General features: G+C 40.0%; 1 protein-coding gene across 1 annotated transcript in view; it reads right to left on the bottom strand.

Annotated features, from left to right (window-relative positions):
* Window positions 1-1,953: 1,953 nt before the first annotated feature.
* LOC114441558 (GDNF family receptor alpha-2-like) overlaps window positions 1,954-19,767 on the bottom strand; it is a 47,030-nt gene continuing 29,216 nt past the window's right edge. Inside the window, exons 6-9 of the mRNA XM_028414541.1 lie at window positions 13,656-13,768; window positions 12,595-12,735; window positions 7,355-7,494; window positions 1,954-3,162 (exon numbers count right to left, since the gene is read on the bottom strand). Coding sequence (XP_028270342.1) covers window positions 3,037-3,162; window positions 7,355-7,494; window positions 12,595-12,735; window positions 13,656-13,768 — 520 coding nt within the window. The 3' untranslated portion in view covers window positions 1,954-3,036. The remainder of the gene's footprint in view (window positions 3,163-7,354; window positions 7,495-12,594; window positions 12,736-13,655; window positions 13,769-19,767) is intronic.

Here is a 19,767-nt window from a genome sequence, read left to right as displayed (position 1 = left end):
TGCAAGACAAGAATCCCTTGCCGTTGTTGACAGTTACAGTTGATGTTGGAGATACACTGAGTTTTAAATAGAATTGTTTGAAGGAGTAACTTGAGTAACTCCCTTTTGTTTCTGTTCAGTAAGCCACCTTCAACGTGATGCGTTTTTAGTCCATTGTTTTTAAATCTGGGACTCTTTTAATCAACGCTTTAAATCAAACCTTTTTGTATTTTTTCCTTTAACGACCACATGCCTTGAAAGTAATTTAAAACAGCTTGTAGACATTTAATGGTAAAAGCACTGCAGCATTACCTGCAAAGAGAGGTGCTTGATATGTGTCTGGATTGTAGATCAATTGTGACGCCTAACACAATTTACAGTTTTTAGTATTCTGTATGATTGTATCTCTTTAAATATGTCATGAAAATAAATTCAAACAAATCTGCCTGTGTGAGCCCACACATGAAACACTGTGTCCTTGTTCCAGAGTGCTGAATGTGGGGCTCACAAAGAAAGATATACGTTATTTTCAAGACATTTTTTTTTATATTCCCCAAAGTCCAGAGCTGTAAACTCTCCCATTTAGGCAATCACTGTAATTTGTGCCAGAGCTGGCCACATGCAGTGCAGGCAGAGTTAACAATAACAAATTCAGCAGAGTTTAATTTTACATCTGCGATCCAAGACTGATAGTAAACATAGAGCTGGTGGATGTGTAACGTGCACTTATGTGGTAAAACATCGCTTGTGTCTGTGCTGCCTGAAGACATAAACATTTTTTATGTAGAAATGCTGTTTGCGATGTCACAGTCAATATATACACCATGCTGGGAAAAAAACAAGTAGACATAAACATACAAAAATGTTTCTGTCATCTACAAAAAGAAAGCTTCAATCGTTCTTCAACGTATTATGTGTCTGCTTTACACCATCATTTACTAGGGTAAGAGTCCAATATGTGTTCTGTTCCTCAATCTTTTGTAAATAAATGTGGTATAGATAATGTTGAACTGTGTCAGTTGCACAGAATGACTCAACATCCTCTGAATAGTAAACACAGATCAAGAAGCTCCTCTCTTTTTTTGGAACAGTAAAAGAAAGCACTGTATAAACCACTAACTATAATTAGCGGGGTGTTGACTTCTAGCACCCACTTACAATGTTATCTTAACATTAAATGACTGTTAACAGTTGTTATCACTCCAACACACAGTGGCAGGCAGGCACTCTCGTCCTCTACTCATTTCATTACTTTCATTTTTACCTTTCTTTAGTCAGGTCAATGGTGTGAGCCAGAATACACTCTTACACTCACAAAACCTAAAAACTTGCATTTTCTGCGTTACCAACAGAGACATGAGCATGCTTTCAGTCACACAACTGATCACAGCTGATAACAGCTATTCAATGGGCTGACAACATTCATTCATTTCTGTTGTCTCACTGCCATAAGGAGACACATATCAACAATTACTAGGACACATGTAGGACCCATGTCTGTGCATCCAGTCATTTTCTAAACCATGGGCGGGCTGGAACCTATCCCAGCTATCAATAGGAGATACCCTGGACATGTAGCCAGGGAGACAAAAAAACACCTATGTAGTCACACCTATGGCTAATTTACCCAATGAACCTAATGTGTGTAAATATATGTTACTTAATTTTAAAATGAAGATAAAAAATCCTTATGTAAATTAAGGAAGAACTTAAAACCATAGAAATGGAAGTTCTTTTGTTTGGGTCACACAGTCAAGCACTCTGGAAAAAAAATGGAGGACAACTGTCCTCTCAAAAACTCTGCAGTTAATTACAACATGCATCCTAACCTCATTCTCTATGAGGGGGCGGAATGAACCTCTACACCGGCAATTTAAAGTGCCCCTTACAAGCTGATTGTTATGTAAACACATACACATGCTGTGATAAGTGAGCACACACACACACACTCAAAAATAGTATGATTCTCAAACAGATTATGGCTTTCCAAGCAGTTGGAGCTCATTTAATCTCATCCCAGTATACATTCTTTTTGATCAATCCTTAAAGACAAATATGAATGCAGATAATGAAGGCCTTCCATCAGTACCCATACAGAGCCGTCTTAGCATACAATATTGTCCGTTCAAGGTACTAGATATCTTTAGGTTAAATGAAAGAAAAGTTTGTTTATATACACAGTTAGAAATATACACATGTGCAGGTGGACGCATGGTGAACACCCACAGTCATCAACAACAACATCTTATATGACCATAGAATTGTTAACATTACCGTGTTCAAGTCTTTTAACTGCCTGCTTTGAAAGTATACTGTAGCACCCAAATGAAAGATCTGCACTGTAGATTGATTATGATCACGGATACTATACCAACACTTAGAACACTGAGTAAGCTTTACAGTTTAGAGTTTACACTAGTGTTGAAAAGACAGAATGTAATCATCCCCCATCCCCACCCCTAAATTTGTGGTGTGTTCATCCAAGAGAAGATTAAGTCAAGAACCAATTCGAGACAAAAAAAAAACAGTCTCTCTCTCTCTCTCTCTCTCGTCCTGTCTTCGCTCTCACTATACGACAGTTACCTCATTCTCATTCCTTTTCTCCCTGCAACAATTTCTTTGCTGTCAATCCTGTCTTCTTTTAATTATGTTGTTCATTCCCTCTCTCCCTCCTTTGGAGAGAGAAGTCTTTGACATGAGGCTCTTCAGTCCTTCAGTTTTTTTTTCTTTTTTTTGTGTGTGTCTTCGTCAAGAGGGAGAGTTGTTCCCAGAGAATGGCCTTCAGGGCCTCTCATACCAAGAGTCCTTTGTAAAGCCATGTGCTCCATCACAGTTGTGGTCTGCCCGAACAATACATCAAATGAACAACAAATTCACAGTTGTAAAATTTCAGTCGTTTTCACCTCTCTTGCCCTTTTTGTTTTCCTCTTTCATAAATGCCATTTATGCCAACCGTCCAGGGATTCAGGCTTCTCAATATCAGTCTCAGAAATAACACCTTTTGCGTTTGGGATCAGCTTGTGGGTGGATGACCTCTTTTTTCTCCTCCTGGCACTTCTATAAGGCATGCTGGGCCAGGACCAGAGCCAAAGCCAGACTGGGGAGCAGAGCCCAGACGTTGGCACAGAGACAGGAAGAGTGATCCTCTTCCAGGTCCGGGACACTGCTCATTGGTTCGTGGTACTGGGCAGATAGAGGGACACACAGAGGGAGAGAGTGTAAAGGTTAGACATGACTCAGACACTCGTGCTGCTTCCCTGTTCTGGCATTTGATAAGGCAAAGGAGGAGACAGGAGGGAGGTGAGACCCTGCAGGGTCAGACCTGAAAAGAAGAGAGACAGCAGTCAGAAAGTCAGAGTGAGAAATTACAAGTATCCATAGCAGACCCGCTTTGGCATGAACATTAAGTGTTTGATCCACCAAATGTTTTGATATGTGAAGTATATTTCAAGCTCTTGCTGCTTAGTATGCTCCCTGCTTCTTAAACAAGTTGGCAACAAAGGAAAGCTTCTTGCGAGCACTTTTTTTCTGTAAACTCTTTAAGGTTGTGCCAGTAAGTCTCTAAACAGTTTTTAAAGCTATCATTACAGACTTTATTTACAAGAAAAACATGCTACGAAGCCAAACACACACTACAGAAGCCAGCAATGGCTGCGGATTTCTTTCAATATTTCATAAGGCGAGTCAAGGCTGCAACAAAACAGTTGCAGGGCCCCCTTGTATACAGTTTGAGTATGCACAATCAGAATAATACAATGTTTATTTTTCTGCACAAGAGAAAATAAACTTATGTACAGTGTGCAAACAAAAAAAAAGCTGTGCAGTTTGTGCCACGGTGTTCACATTATGGCACAGAGCAGCGGGAATCAGTCCAGATATTAAATTCCGTGGCCTCCAGAGTTCCACTGTTATATCCACACTAAAATGGGCTTTATTATGTGCTCTGCCATAAAATTGTTAGCATTTTGAATACTTTTTCAATTTTCTCGGATTCTTGTAACACAAAGCATAACCATTTGCCTTCAAGTAAAAGTAGTCCCGCTCAATTTGCAGAGGCACCATTTTCAGTCAGACACAGCATTACAGAGGCACATCATAAGGAACATGAAACATTTTCTCCTCCTCCTCCTCCTCCTCCTCCTCCTCCTGCTGCTGCTGCTGCTGCTCCACCATCCCCTCACCTCATCTTCACCAATACAACCTTTGCAAAGATTGCACTTTGGTCCATTTCCCTGTACACAGAAAAAATATATATATATACACTCGGATGTTATCTACTAGCAACTCATCTTCCACCAGAACAAGTTAGCACGTAACTGAGAAAATATATAATGAAAGGAATTATATAAACAAGAAAGATATTTTTTCATGTAAAGACAGGAAAGGAGGGAGCAGGAGGAGGAGTATCTAAAATAGCTGTGATAATCACTCTTGGGCTCGTGCATTTACATTTTAGGAAGAAATGTTTGAAACGACAGTTGCCAAAAACAGAGGGGTGGGTGGAGGGGCAGCAATGGGTAGCTTGACAATGAACCAAACACATCCGCGACTAAAAGCCAATTAATTAGCAAGGGCAGTGATGTGTGGCAGCAGCCTGTTGACATGAGTCCAGATCTCTGGCTGCAGCCAATATCCACACATACGTATTTTCTGGCTTGTGAGAAACCACACATACACACAAATAAGTGGCTAAAAGCACAAAACAGTGGCGCGCACATCCTGCGCACTTTGACAGAACACACACACAAAATGTGTAGTCATTTTGCTCACAAACCCAGAGAGAAAAGATGGATAACACTCCAGAATAGATAACACTCCAAAGTATTTATTCAAACTCGAGAGAACCTCTTCACACATGTCATTGAACTACCGGTATATACACATGAAGAGAGCGTGTGTTTTTTTATCATCAACTGTGAAATGTACAGTGAAATAGTGCTACATATCCCAAGGCTAGTTATTGAGTAACCCTATGTAGCTTCACTCCACAGTCAATTTCACTCAATTGAGCTGAAAATCAACAGTGGCAGTGTTACATGGGAACACAAACATCACTCGATGCCCACTGGTTAGGAGGATGTGCTTTTGAGGATGGGTGGGAGCTGTTCAGCTGCTTTGATAATCTGTTAAGTGAAATTAAGGACATGATTGCAATTATGAAACAAAAGAAATCCAATCCAAAAAAGTGTGAGACCCACACTGACCTGGAGAATACAGTAAATCAGAAGGAAGTTTATGTTACAGAAACACATTGGAAAACATTTGTCTCTCTCTCCACAAAGGCAGCATATAAATTGATCATGCAATGTGTTTGATATCTGTCTATTTAGGAGAAGCAGAGGTGTCTACTGCTGAGATCAAGAATTGTTCTGCTGAACAACTTCAGTGATGCTGACACCACATTAGGTGTCCTTCTCATCAATGGGGAAATCCAACAAGTAGTTATGTATATATGTAAGTGTACCTTATCTGGAAGTGTGTTTAAATACTCACAGGACCAAGCTTCAACCCACATGTTTACTTACTTGGGTATAGGATAAAGCCTTTTTATGATTGGCAGTGACGTTCTGAGTAATTATGCATCTGAATTATCTGAAACTAATCTATATCCTATAAGAGCGCAACATTACTGTCAGGAGCAGTCACAGCCTGTAGATTATCCATCCATCCATCCATCCATCCATCCATCCATGCATCCATCCATCCATCCATCCATGCATCCATCCATAATATCGTCTGCTCTTTTAACTCGGATCAGTTGTAAACATGTGTACACACACACACACACACACACGCCTATCATTACAGGGCTGCCCACTGAGAGATTTACAGCTTTGGACAGTCAGTCTTCTACCAAGAGGACTCATATACCTCATATAACAACACTCCCCCAATTTATCTGCCATGGAAGTTTGACAAGTTTTAATTGCCAGGCATAGTTGTCTGAGAACGTAGGGCCGCCCAAAATGTCCCTACCAGCTCCCTCTCTAATTATAAACTTCCTGCTTGAGTAATCACACGTCTTATTGTTTCCTAATTACCATTTTTACAATAAATTAAACACCATGCTGCAGTGAGACAGGCACTGAGCAGTGCATCAATACTGGCATACACACACAAACCTTTGGAGAAAGCAGCCCTCTGTCTCTCTCTCTCTCTCTCTCCAGTACCTTTCCTATACATTCACACTGTTATTGTTATCAGTGGTGCTTGTTCATTAATTCTCCTCTTTGCCACATTTTTAAGGTTTTAATTTGCTGTCTTCTCAACAATGAGGGTTTCTGCACAAAGCACAATACTGCCTGACTCGGGTTCGGTGTGACCATTTAATGGCTGTGATGTGAGATGTCTTAATGGGAGTCATTCATTCAGCATACAAATTTGCATTCATAAACGCTCCACGCTGCTTGGATTTTGGAACCATAATAGTTGCTGAAAAATGACATGAACAATAACATCAGCAGAATGTTTTACAAAGCACGCTACAGTGTCTAATTCAGCCGAGCTTCAGTTACCGGGTCTCCTGCAAAGGTGAAAAACATCATTAGTCTTACACTAGAAGGCTGCACTGCACATCTAAAATACATCTGTAAAACCGAAACAATATTTCATTGTGAAAACTAATCAAACTCAACAGCTAGATAAAACCTCTCCTTGGGCCAAAGTGCAGAGTGAAATATTTCAGGCCTGTTGAATAGAGACAGAGAGAGAAGGGGGGGGGGGCTTTGCTGGACAGTATGATGCTGTCATTTATTTCAGAGGAAAATGAGGTGCAATTATATTCAAAGACAAACACATGCAGCAAAAAGTGATGTCGTTCTGCTCCAGACGTTCAACCCAGTTCTAGTCTAGTTGACTGCAGTCTGAGTAGACGGCATTCAGCAGAGAACAGGCCCTGGGCCAGTATTTTAGAACCTCTAATCCAGATTAAATCCCCCACCTCCAATTCCTTTCACTATTTCATTGTCTGAGGGGGAAAAATATAATTTCAACCACATGTCATCATCTTGGGTGTAGCATAAACTGTCTTATCATAAAGCGTCTTTTTTTGATGTGCCAATTGCTTTAACAAGCGTAGAGATCGAGTATGATGTGAATGTGAATGCTGGAGCATGTTGAGCTTTATGATTTTGCCACTGTACAAAATCCTTCAGGGTGGAGGAGCATTTTTTTGGTTCCCCTTGCAACTCGTTCATTTTTAACCAATTTATGCAAAAAAGTTGCTGTAAAGAGACAAACATGTTTCATTTTCAACAAAAACTTGACCTATGTATGAAATGAAGATTAACACCATTCAACCTGGGAGATTGCATGATTGATAAGTAGGCTTTATGGCATATGAATGTACAAATTGTGCAATAAAAAAATGTATTACCTTTGGGGGAGTGACAGGACGTTCTAAGATGATTGGTGGCCAAACAAGCCCCGGCTTCGATGTCGCTGAGGGGCCAGGGACAGACACGCTTTTGTTTTGTGGGTTGTCTATCCCATAACCAATGGCATGAATGGCATTTCCTGCAGGAACAGAGATATAAAGTCATTTGTTTTTTGACATGCCTTTCCAGTGAGAAGCCAGCTAGCAGACAGACAGCTCTAAGTCAACTTCTTGGTACCCTGCCCAATCTTTGGCAAGCGAGGGACCGAGGCAGTGCATACAGGGATTGAGGAAGGAAAAAGAGTACAGAGAGCCACTATTTTGCTATTTTGCTCCATCAGTAAGCTTGAGAGTTGTACGTCAAACCAATCACAAACAGCAATCAGAGATTAATTTGTGAAATCAGGATTTTACTGTCTTAAACACCAACACCGCCTCACCTTTAATATTGTGAGCCGAGCCTTTCTTTTGACCGCCTAGCATTTTTTTTCTCTAGTAATTATCCTTCTCTGCTTAAACACAATGGGCACATTTATCAAATACAAACAACTTTGGTTCATGTTCTCGCCTCATTACAAAACCCTTTTATGTTTGCAGCAGCCGTTCTCAAATTGCAACAAGCTGACCAAATAGTGGCATAATGTCCACACTTGAGATGATGAGCCCTAATTTGTTTGCCGGCATGGAATGGCAATAGAATCTTTTAAAAGTGGCAAATCAATCAAGTCAAAGAGAGGACAGCATTCTGTGAATACATATGAGTGGTAGTGCATCTGTGCGTGCAGATGTACTGTATACGTACGTGTGTAATTTTTGAGTCTATAAGTGCATGTGTGAGTCTCTGCAAAAATGTGATAAATCCCTGTTCTGTCAGCTTTTCAGCTAGATATGGTAAAATAGGGGCTGAGTACCTTTTCACTGCTCATCCGTTTAAAACACGAGGCTTGTTTCTCTTTGTTCAGCCAGAGAGAAGGCAAGGCATGTAATTGCCTGGCAACCACCTCTATTATAAGGTCAGCATGCAGAGATGACTTTGAATAGATTTATGTGACTGATCAAATTCAAAATATTCCCAAACAAAGGAGAAATGGCATTTCCCTACCACCGCACAAAGGACAAACAGGATAGTTGTGGAATGCACATGCATAATCAGATGGCCACACAGTCCCTATAGTATGCCACACAGATTTGCCTTTTACATCCTCTGTCCGCCTACACACGCAAGTATATATAAAGCACAGGAAAACGCACACAAAAGTACATACACCTGCAGACACACAAAAGCAAGCCATCATGTTTTTTTCCCATTCAAAACCACATAGAAGAACCAAGCTCACCATTTAAGCTTACTGCTCTCTTCAATGAAGAGCTAGCAGATTACTGCTGACTGACTCATGCGTGCATCTGTTTGTCAGAGCCAGCTATAGCTAGCTATCCCCCTACAGATGCTGTAAGATCAGGGAATAAAGCCATAAATCAAAGTAGTTGAGCTGGAGGGCCTCCACCCAGGATGTTTTACTGCACCCAAATGTTCCACTGAGTGATTAAGCTCATTGCCAATAGCGATTAAATTTTTTAATGAATCTAGATAAGTTTTACTTTGACCCCCCCCTGGGCATAGCCTACACTGTCCTACCTGCAGGGACAGATGAAATAGGAGATATGGGAGGAGAGAACATGAGTAGAAGAGACAGAGGGAGGAGGGAATCAGGCTTCAGACCATGTTTGAGTGATCCTTATAATCCTTTTAGCTGGAATGTTCTCTGCCGGCCTCCCCACATATTTTATCCAAATATGTATTCACAAAATATTATTCTGCTGGAAGGTTCTTTGCTTGAATTTATAAGTAAAAATAGGGGGAGTGAGGGGGAGTACTTTTACTGCTAGACATTAGATGTACTGTAATTCGGATCGGCTGTAATTAAATTAGATGTCTAAAATGAATAATTAATTACAGTAGTATAAATTGAGTATGAGTGATGTAATCACATTGGTAGTGCATTGGCAGATGATTGTTTTACAATATACGCAATAATCACACATCCCTTTTCTAAGATTGCTCATTTTTTAATCATGTACGTAAGGAAACAAAATTGCTAGAAAATGCAATTAAGCTTGGGGACACATTAGGCAGTGGGGCGGTCCAGTTGTCTGGACTGTTGCCTCACAGCAAGGTTAAGGTGTTGGTTGGTGGTTTGGAATTGATTGGTTATTATAAACCCTGTAGCTCATGTGAATGATCATCTGAGTCTGTGCTCTGTTTTAATGGAAAAATTCGAAAAATCCCTTGTACTACTGCCCAGCACTAACAGCATCATACAAGGCAAACTGTAAGCGCCATAAAAAAGAACATTAAATAAACAAGTACTTAATTGCAGAAACATCTCTACATTCTTGACCATCAAAGCGCATAAAAGACAGAACAGTTTGAACCTAGGTGGAGAGGTGTGTTGCAACAAGAACAGAGTGTGTATGTGTGTGTTTGCTGCTTAGAAACTGATGAAGTTGAACCAGTGAATGTGTTATTTTTGGATCATTTTGAAGATGAATATAAATCGAAACTTTTGAGTTAAACGTTAAGACATTTCAGAATAGTTTTTAGAATATCCTGAATGACTATTTATGTGCTTTGAATATTATTAAAAAATGTTTAGTGGCATTTGAAGATGTCAAAGGGTGGAAGCTTTTACAAAAACATGCTGACACATTTCACACAGATGTGTCAGAAACTTGAAGGAATGGAAAACATTTATTGGGTGTCACGAAGGTCAGTGTTGTTAAATATCAGCTTGCATGGTCGATAGTTCTATTTATTCATTTGGAGACTGTTTTTTTTTTTTAAATCTTAAGCTCACGTAATGGTTTAAAATCTGCCTTATTGAACTTCCTTTGGCTAATTTCCACAGCGTTAGTTGGTATTTTTCATGAAAATTTACTTTAATGTTTCGCAGGTTAAGTGGCTTGAATATGAATCACACTGTTTTCTTTAAGCATATCCTCCTCCCTGGTGTGCAGAAGTTTATCGCCTGTTCCCCTTGACTGCAGAGAGGAGATGCTGCATTTTGTGTTATTTTTCAAGACGCCTCCTCAGCTCCCAGCCTCATCCCTCATCCTGCACACTCAGCTAAAATGGTAACCCAGCAATCTATTGAAATGGTCTGAAAGCATTATCCACACAATAGAACATGTTAAAGGCAATGGTGTCTTGTAGCACTGATGACACTGCTCATAGGCCATAGCAAGGAAGGAGCTTGCTGTATTTTACTTTACAGTGGGGGGGGATAAGGATATTTGAAGTAACCCCTCTGTCAGGCTGCACCCTGTGTGTTATGCATCAGATGTACAGCTGATATGTATTTTAGCTTCCCCTATTATTCCATTTGTGCTAGTCTGTTTCTTTTTAAGACATTTTCCCGCCGTAAGGGATAAGCCCTGTAACTCTCTCAGATTGAATGTGAAAATGACATGCAAATGGTTTCTTTTGTATTCAAGTCTGGGCATATCTTGCCCAAAGGAAGGATGAGAAGTGATAAGAAATTACTTGCTTCTGAGAAACTAAGAACGTTTAATTCCAGATTAATCAGAGGGTAGAGGGGTGTCTGTGGATAAGTTGTATCCAACTACGTATAGCAGACAAATTTCCATCAGGGCTTCAAGCCTATATCCTTCCATGCATTCATCCCTCCACCATCCATTCACAAATATTTTAAACTTAATCCTTATGCCTTTATTTTCTCTTTTGTAATACCTAAATAAATGAAATTTAACAATTTATTTTTTAATCCCCTGTACCCGAAGCAGTTTTGGGGTGTTCTTCAGTCCGTGTGCATTTTAACATTTACATTATTTGTCTTTTGTATGGCATGCTTAGAAAAAGCTATATATTATAAAAGTGAACAGTCAAATTTCAATCTTGGAAAAATGGGGCTTCATGTGCAATTAATAAGTAACTTTTTACAACCTTCATACTATTCTGTGGGCAACCTATCCTCGAAAAAACTGCCACTTCATGGATCTGCTAACGGAGCATATGGACGTAGTGCCCAACATACAACAATATGTTTCTATAGATGGAATATAGATTATATTGGCCGACTTCATCCGAACGTGAGACCAATAAAGCTGCAGAGTAAAAGCTGGGAGGGAATGGGTATCCAAAAGTGGCGGACTTCCACTCAGGAGCCCAAGGTTCGAGTTTCCACGATGCCACAAGTTGTTTTCTTTTCACTCTGTTACGTTTTTTTTTTTTAATTGCCTTTTTAAAGAACTAGTTTGGGTTAGATAATAGAGACAGACAAAGACAAAATAGAGTAAGGGGTTATTGTAAGGTCATCTCGAAGCACACAACATATTGTAAACATATTTTACAGGGAAAAACATTACCATCTTGCCGTCGCCATTTTTGGCTACCATTGGGACCCTGTCCCTGCTCCTATGAACACGAGATGCAGCGGAAGAAACACACGTTCTGTTTTCAAGAACTGAATTATCAACCTGATGTTATATATCTGTGGATGCTCTCATTCATCCAGGTCATAGTCATTTCCAAGAGTTTAAATCAAGGCAACTGGACTCAAGGATTGTTTTTTGAAGACGTTTTGCCACTCCCCCAAGTCAAGAAGCTTTGAGTCCAGTTGCCTCGATTTAAACTCTCGGAAAAAAAACCTGATGTTATGTTTTTCTGGTGAGGACAGGGTGGTGTGAGTCAATTATGACTTCTTCCTGACACTGAGGATTGTAAAACAGAGAATACAGAAGTTTTGATGTAAGATTTAGGCTCAGATGTCTTATTTCTCAACAGAACTGTGTCTCAAATGATTCATTGAGTTTGTGGCTTAGTTTTAAAGTTCGGAGGGTTAAATTAAATAAATAAAATAATCTCAAAAGAAATTCATTTTCTTTTGACATTTTAATACCTGGATGTCTGAAGACTACTTACTGCCTCTCATTATTTCAACATTTAGTCTCCTCACCACTGTTCACTGCTCAATAACATCAAACATGGTTATCTCACTGGGCAGCTCAGCGCCAATGAAAAGCAGCATCTGACATGAAACCATTAAAGTTGCATTAGATCAAAGTTCATAGCATAGCTCACTCTGCTCGTATATAGCTCCAAGAGTAACTACTGCATTGCACACTTGTGTTGTTATCAATAATACATGACTGTTGGACCCCTATCAGTTGCAAAACACATTTGAAAATGTATGCAGAGTATGCATAAAGTCTAGATGGCTCACTTAGGCATGTGTTATTGGTGAAGTAGCGCAGGAAGTTCAGACATTCCTCCTCCTGGTTTCCACTGCCTTTGCAAGTGCACCACGGGGAGATGGTCCAGTTGGAGAAGCTGTTGTCGACATAGTTAGGAGTCATCTCTGTCCCTGCAAGAGCACCCAAACATAAATATACACACATATACTGTATGGACAAGCAGTTATGGGTCACTAATGGATAATAATGGATAACATCTATTACAAATAGCATATAAAATGGACAACAAAATGTAATGTTTTATGTTAGATGTATATAGAGGGGCCATTATGTCATAAATATTTTTTTTGCAAAGTAGCTGCTTTAGGAACTATGTGCCCTGTCTGAATCCCACACTGCTGCACTAAAACGTTTTAATTTTCAAATGTCTCTCTGTGTCAGTACCTTTACCTTACTGTAGATACACTTTGTGTAGGATTTTCCAGAGAAATCCAGGAGGCACTGTGGCATATCACCACTTCATTCTGCATGATTTATGACACATAGCAGGAAAGCCTGACTGAAATATGGACACTTGAGCAACCACTAAGCAGCAAAAAAAAGTGTTTAGAAATCTCTAGGAGGCCTGTGATGCCACCACAACATCATCTAGATGCTGCTGGCTGCTGGGATAGAAAAAAATATGCATGTTCTAGTCTATGAATATTGTTTGCAGGACATTTATTATGAGCAAACAGATGGTCATCAAGTGTTTTAATTAAGTAAACACTCTCTCAGTGCCTACACTCCCTAATCACCTCTCAGAGTGAGCTGGTGTCCAGTGTGCTGGCACAGATATTAAGCCAGGAAGGTAAAAAGCTGAGAATTTAACTCTGCCTGGCTCAAAGCGTGCTACAAAGAAAACCGCTGCATGTCGTCTTCTTCTAGACTCATGCAACCATCGCTCTTTATCTCACCGTGTATCTGAAATTTAACAACACTGTTTGATTCTAAATGTGCACTTCTGTGTGTATTCACCCATTCCACTCCCACATTTTGTCACTCACACACTCTTAATCAATCATGTTGTCACACACAGCCCCATACTGACCGATGAGCCTTGCATAGGAGGCCAAGCAGGCATGGTGATTGTCTTGGTTGGGACAGGTGCTCACCGAGGGTGTAGTCTGCCAGCAGTTCTCTATGTAATCAGCCAGCCTTGACCTATAGAGCAAACACAAGGAACAGATAGAGAAAGAGGGACAGGTTCTCGGTCATAAACTCCAAACACTTGATGAACACACATGCACAAAGTGCTGGGAACTGTTTTTGGCACCATGTTTCCTACAGAACAGCTGCCAGTTGAGACCAGCGTCAAACTAGGAAAGTATACACAGCATCTGTTTCCGGGCCACTACAACAGGTGTCCTGAATAGCAATCAGTTCACACTTACGCCTCAGTGCTAACAACGCTCAGCCTGCAACATAAACCTGATGCATTTGTGTAGGGATGAAAAAAGGATATCATACGTGTTATGGCTGTGTTTTCCTTGCTTATCCTGGACATCTTGATAGTCTGCCGAACTCACTTTCCCCACAAACTGAGGGAACTGATAAAAATAGTATGTTTTGTTTCGGTGTGTTTGTGATAAGAGCTTTAAGTCTGAGGAGGCCCCCGGGGTGGCATTGCTAATCCACTTAAGTAGGTTTATTGGGAGTAGCGTGTGCAAAGTTGCTCTGTCTGTACTGTTCACATCACAGCTGCCCACTAAGTGAATCACAATCCTTTGCACATTTCTCCTCTCTCCATCTTTTTTCCTCCCTCTGTGTCTTTGTCATGACTCATTCTGTCTGACCTGGTCTGACCACTGTTTACATCCTTCAAAGGTACTGGAGTGTACCTTAGGCCGTCTTGTCCTTCGTCACACAAATATATAAAGAGCAAAACAGGTGGATCACAGGCGTTTCAATCACAAGGGTAGTGAATGTTGTAACATCGGTGCTTTAGCTGGAATATAATTCATTTTTTTTTGGAGGGATTAAATTAAAATAAACATAAATGTTCTGTATTTACACACACAGTAGAACTTCTGTATTGACACACACACACACAGGATTGATTGAACAGCCAATCAGCCAATTCATCACAGTCAGAGAAGAGAGCAGGATTTCAAAGTCTAAGCTTGTACAGATGTTAAAAATTTGAAGAATAAAACACTGCATTAAGCTGTAGAGCTGAGTGTCACAGTGTTGCCTTGATTTGCATGTGAGGTAGAATAACTCAGGGAAATACACCTTGAAATAAAATATTTCAGTGGCTTACTGTAGCTGGGCAAATCAACCACTGTTCACTCTAATAATAAAAGTGAAATGAATTGAATTAAACCATCCAAAATGCAGACCAGCTGGTCAGGCAATGCAGCCAATAAATTTATCAGATACTTTCACTGATGTACATTAGTGTGCAATGACTAATGAGAACATGTACTGCCACAGCACAGCTGGGCAGTAGTAATGTCTCGTTCTTTTGTTGAATAGGCTACCTTTCAAATGTTTGATTTGATGAAATGACGTTTTCCGGTTGTCTTATAACAATGCACAGCCTGACAAACAAAAGTTAACTTGTACCATAACAGCATTCTCTTCTTGTCTCAGTCTCTTGTACCATCATTTGTTATAGTGTTTTTTAAAGGGCAATTTGAGGGTGTTTTTCTTTAATAGAAATACATCATTGTCAGATTAATTGTGACACATTGTAATTACCTAAAAAAAATGAATTGCCAGCCAGATGCCAGCTAGAATACCAGCAGCCTTTATCTCTAACCAATGCTTTTGGTACCGCTTGTTTATCACCATTTTCTGGTAACATAAGCTGAGTTTAGCTGGGTAAAAATAAGTGAGGAGTTGTAGATCATCTAACTATTGGCTTTTCTTTTTAACCTCCTGGTCCAAAGTTTTTCCCACTTTGCAGAAGAAAGTTTGGATTTTCCTTCCCCGATGTTAAACTTTTAGTGTTCAAGTAAACACTATCTAGAGTCATGTTTTACTGAAAGCAGGTTTTTCAGTTGTCTGACACAACACATTTACCTTTGAACACATACAACCAATGTTACTGCACATGCAGACACATGTCCTGAAGATGTCCTCCTTCAGTCAGTTGTCCAAACCATGTAACAATCATGTCTTAAATCCTCCAAAAGCATCATGCACATCAAGATAGTATATGTGCATTATGTTTTTGCATTGATACATTCACATTCGACTGATAACCAGGAAAAAAAATCCATATTTTTAACCGAGTCATATTGTAGTTGGTGAAAAACTTGGCATGGTATCCATGCACTGAACAAGAGATCCATATTAAAAAAAATGCAAACCACTGCAAGCCACAATAGCCTGAAAGGGTGTGATGTAAATGTCAGAGAAATTTACATACTGCCATGTCTTTAAATATTCACCACTTCACTTATTATACGTTCTACAGTGGCACTGGTCGATCACTTATTCATCATTTTCTACCTTTTCCGTGAGATTCTACAGTAATTGGATTAGATGAGATGCACTGAGATGACACCGAGGCTCAACCTGCATGTTTATCAGCAAACAAAGAATCTATTGCTTCCAGCTAGAGGGACATTGTCATTCATGGGGACTTACAGAAGAGACTAGGCTATATGCACTCAGAGTACAGTCAATCAGGAAGAAAGTCCTTCTACTGTTGTAGCATCCCAAGTCTGCAAGACATGCATATTTGGCTGAGGGGGGGATATGGGGTGATGTGATAACAATCTTCCTGTCTCTCTGTCTCCCTGTCTCTCTGTCTGTCTGACTTTCTGTCTTTCACCTTAGAAGAAATGCAGTCAGTGTTGTGTGATGGGCTTAGAATTCTAGCAGCAAACCCCACTCAGACACACTTCATTACTCCATCTCTATCCGCCTTCCTTACAAATCGCCTGGAGAGCCTCTCGACATGTTGCTAACATCACATATAGTACCTCACTTAAGAAAACTGGACATATATTTGCTTGTTCTGCCAACATGCAACACACACACAAAAAAACTACTCTACTAAGAACAGCATAAAAAACAGAACACACACAGATGCAAAACTATCCTTCAACACCCGTTCTCCTCACTCAAAGCCCTCTTTCATCCATTCAGAGTGAAAAAAAGGCACCCAATATCATGCCATGATTAAAACAAGAAAGACACAACAGACAGGGGGAAGAGAACAACCCTATTGTGCCAACACAAATCAACCTTTAGAACCACCGTTTCCATTTTTCTGTCTTTTATGGGCAAAGGCTTTTTTTTTAACTTTTGTGCTAATACTGAATGTGAACGTAACATTCCTGTAGAAATGGCAAAGACCACAAAAGATTAAAGAAACTGAACAAGCAGCCAGTTTCTTTTTAGAAGCAGAGCTGTTTCAGACAATGATGGCTTAAAAACAGTAATTTAAAGTTTAGAGAGGTGTCCTGAGTGTTCAGACAATGGTGTTCCAACACCAGGATGCAGCACATTTCATGGCTTCCACAGGCTTTCCATTATACCTCGACGAAGCGCCTCTCGCTACTGAAATTACAGGCTGTCTAGCTCAACAGAGTTTTATGGTCATTTCAGCCACTCAGCCCCCAGGGAAGTGGCAGGGGAGCCCCCACAGAGGTAGACTTCTTTCAACCAACCTGACACTTTAAACACAGTGATTCGGCTGAGCGCTGAGTGCCTGTCCATCCAGCTTGGCAGTAATAGAAAACTAATGGCTTTTTTATGGATTCTTATTCCTATCACTTGATGCCCGTAACAAACAATGTGACTTAAATCAGATGAGTGTCAGTCTTGGAAACCATTTCCTTATGAAGGAGGAGAGACAGCAGGAACAAAAATATCAGACTGCATAGTCTAATAGCTTCATTTAGAAAAGAAAAAAAAACAGCTCATTGAAAGTCCTCTCTGGTTTGGAGACTTCCCCTCTGTGCCCCGCCGACAAATATGATTTCTTCTTCAGTTGATAATTTCTGTTAAATGTGAAATTATGGCTCTACGCTCTTATCACTTCCCCCAGTCTTCAGCATAGAGAGGCTTTGGAGACCATATCTTTCAGTCATCTACAGAAAGCATAACAATAACCATGACACAATAGCTGCCAACATAATAGCAGTTACATGAAGCAAATGAGGAAAACAAAGGATGTTTCTCTCTGCTCCCCCTCTGCTTTTTACATCATTTTTACAAGCTCTCCTCTTCCCCTTCTCCTTCTCTCCTCTGATTATCATTACAGCTTCAAGCGCACATGTGCAAACTCACAGCAAGGGAATGTGACCCTGGTTCAATCAATAGGACTCATCACCCTTGAGTGTCCTTTTGTCACTTAATGTTAAATGCCAATGCAAACATTGGGACTGGGCAAAGCTAAGATTTGTCTTTCTGTTGACACTTCTTTTTTCCCCTCATTGTGCTCTATCACTCAGTACATTATAAAAACTATTATGAGAATCCTAACAATAGTGCACTGACCTTGTGAGGTTGTTGCTGTTTTTTTGTATTTTGTTTCAAAGGAAAGCAAATTTGTGTGTCTTCACTTGTGGTAAATCTTCGCCTTCTTCCTGCTTTTGTTCTTTTCTTTGGCCACTGACCCACAGGCATTGTTTCTGGCTGTTAGTTTTACCCACAGATATTTTCACTTAAATGTGTCTGGACTGGAGTCCTGCAAAAAATATTTTTGGCACCACTGTACTCATTGAGATTCCCAGTCAATACTCTAAAAGGGCAATGTGGACAGATGGCATTCAGTCAAGACACAAGGCACTTTAGCTTAGCTGTCACATGACACAACCTTTTGCCCTCTTGCTCAGCAGAGAATTCAAACCAACAAAAACTGGCTGGTGACACAACCTCCCCTGCATTATTAACCAGAAAATCAAAACTGAACAAAAGCAGCAATCTGATTTTGCACTTACACTCAATTAAGTCATACAGTTTTATTTTGAAACTTGATTGCAATGTCCTTCATTTGGTGACAGGAAAACTGGCTGGTTTCTTTTCACTTTCCCACTTTCTCTTAGGTTCTGCCTCTGTGTACACCACCCACAGCATTTGTCTTACAACCCCCTACTGAATGTTATGCCATTGGGAAGAATGCTAAACCAAGCATGGCACACACACACACACTGCAAACACACAACACAATTCAGCTAGTTTGGTAAAGTGACAGCTGTTACACAAGGACATTTAGGTTCCCCAAATACTCGCTAAAGTGGACAACCAGCCATCCCTCAGACGGGGTGTACATGCCAAACAAACAAGTGTTATAATTCGTAAAATGCAGCAGAATAGTTATTATTAGTGATTTAAAAAGTTACAATGATGTACATTCTGAAGCTTTGAGTGTGACTCTTAAGTACAAAGAAAGGTTCAGAGTAAGAATGATACAGAGGAGGCCTTAACTGACAAGTTCAAAACCTCACATCGACCATTGTGTAGATAGATCTGAGGCCCTATTGATAATGTTTGCATTAATAATAAATACAGTACCACTGGAGGAAGAGATTGTAAAGGAAAGGATGGGGCCTGGCCCGTAATGACTGCAGTTTTCTGCTGTAACATGTTCCCTTAGAGATTACAGTTTGGAAAATAATTGGGTATATACTAATCCATATATTGGAATTACACGCACAACTCTTTCTTTGTTGTTTTCCATTCACTTCTTCTGCCAGTCCTATGTGTTTGAACCGGCAAGCTAAGTGGGTCTCTCCCTACTGAAGCTGATGCCTGATTAAAGCCGCACAGTGCAGCAAACTGTACTATGCATGAGAAAAGGATCATCAGATGACAACAACAAAACAGAAAGAAGCAGTCCAGGCATTGCTTACTTCACCCGTTAAAGGCAAGTCAGGTAAAGCCTACTGTCTGCTTGTAGGTTTTATACTGAGTCTGAGACCTTGAGGGTAAGAACACTTGTGCAAAGTGAGGGCGATTTGACCAGTCCTTCATCTTTTACAGGAAGTTTAAGGGATGCTACTTGGTTTAAAATCAAATCATTCACAAACACATTCAGTTCATTATCCACGCCAAATTAATTTCTGGTGCTGAATGTTTTCTTCTACAAAGTGTCACATCATAATGAACCTTAAAATCAGATTAAGTTTAGAGTAAATATGTCAACATTTCAGTACTAAAAGTGACTCCTGCACTGCTGGTAGTCATGGTTACATCTTTGCTTA

The sequence above is a fragment of the Parambassis ranga genome, chromosome 9 (genome assembly GCF_900634625.1).
Source record: "Parambassis ranga chromosome 9, fParRan2.1, whole genome shotgun sequence".
Lineage (NCBI taxonomy): Eukaryota > Metazoa > Chordata > Actinopteri > Ambassidae > Parambassis > Parambassis ranga.
Note: the sequence above shows the minus strand (reverse complement) of the source record. Positions and strands in the feature narration are given on the sequence as shown.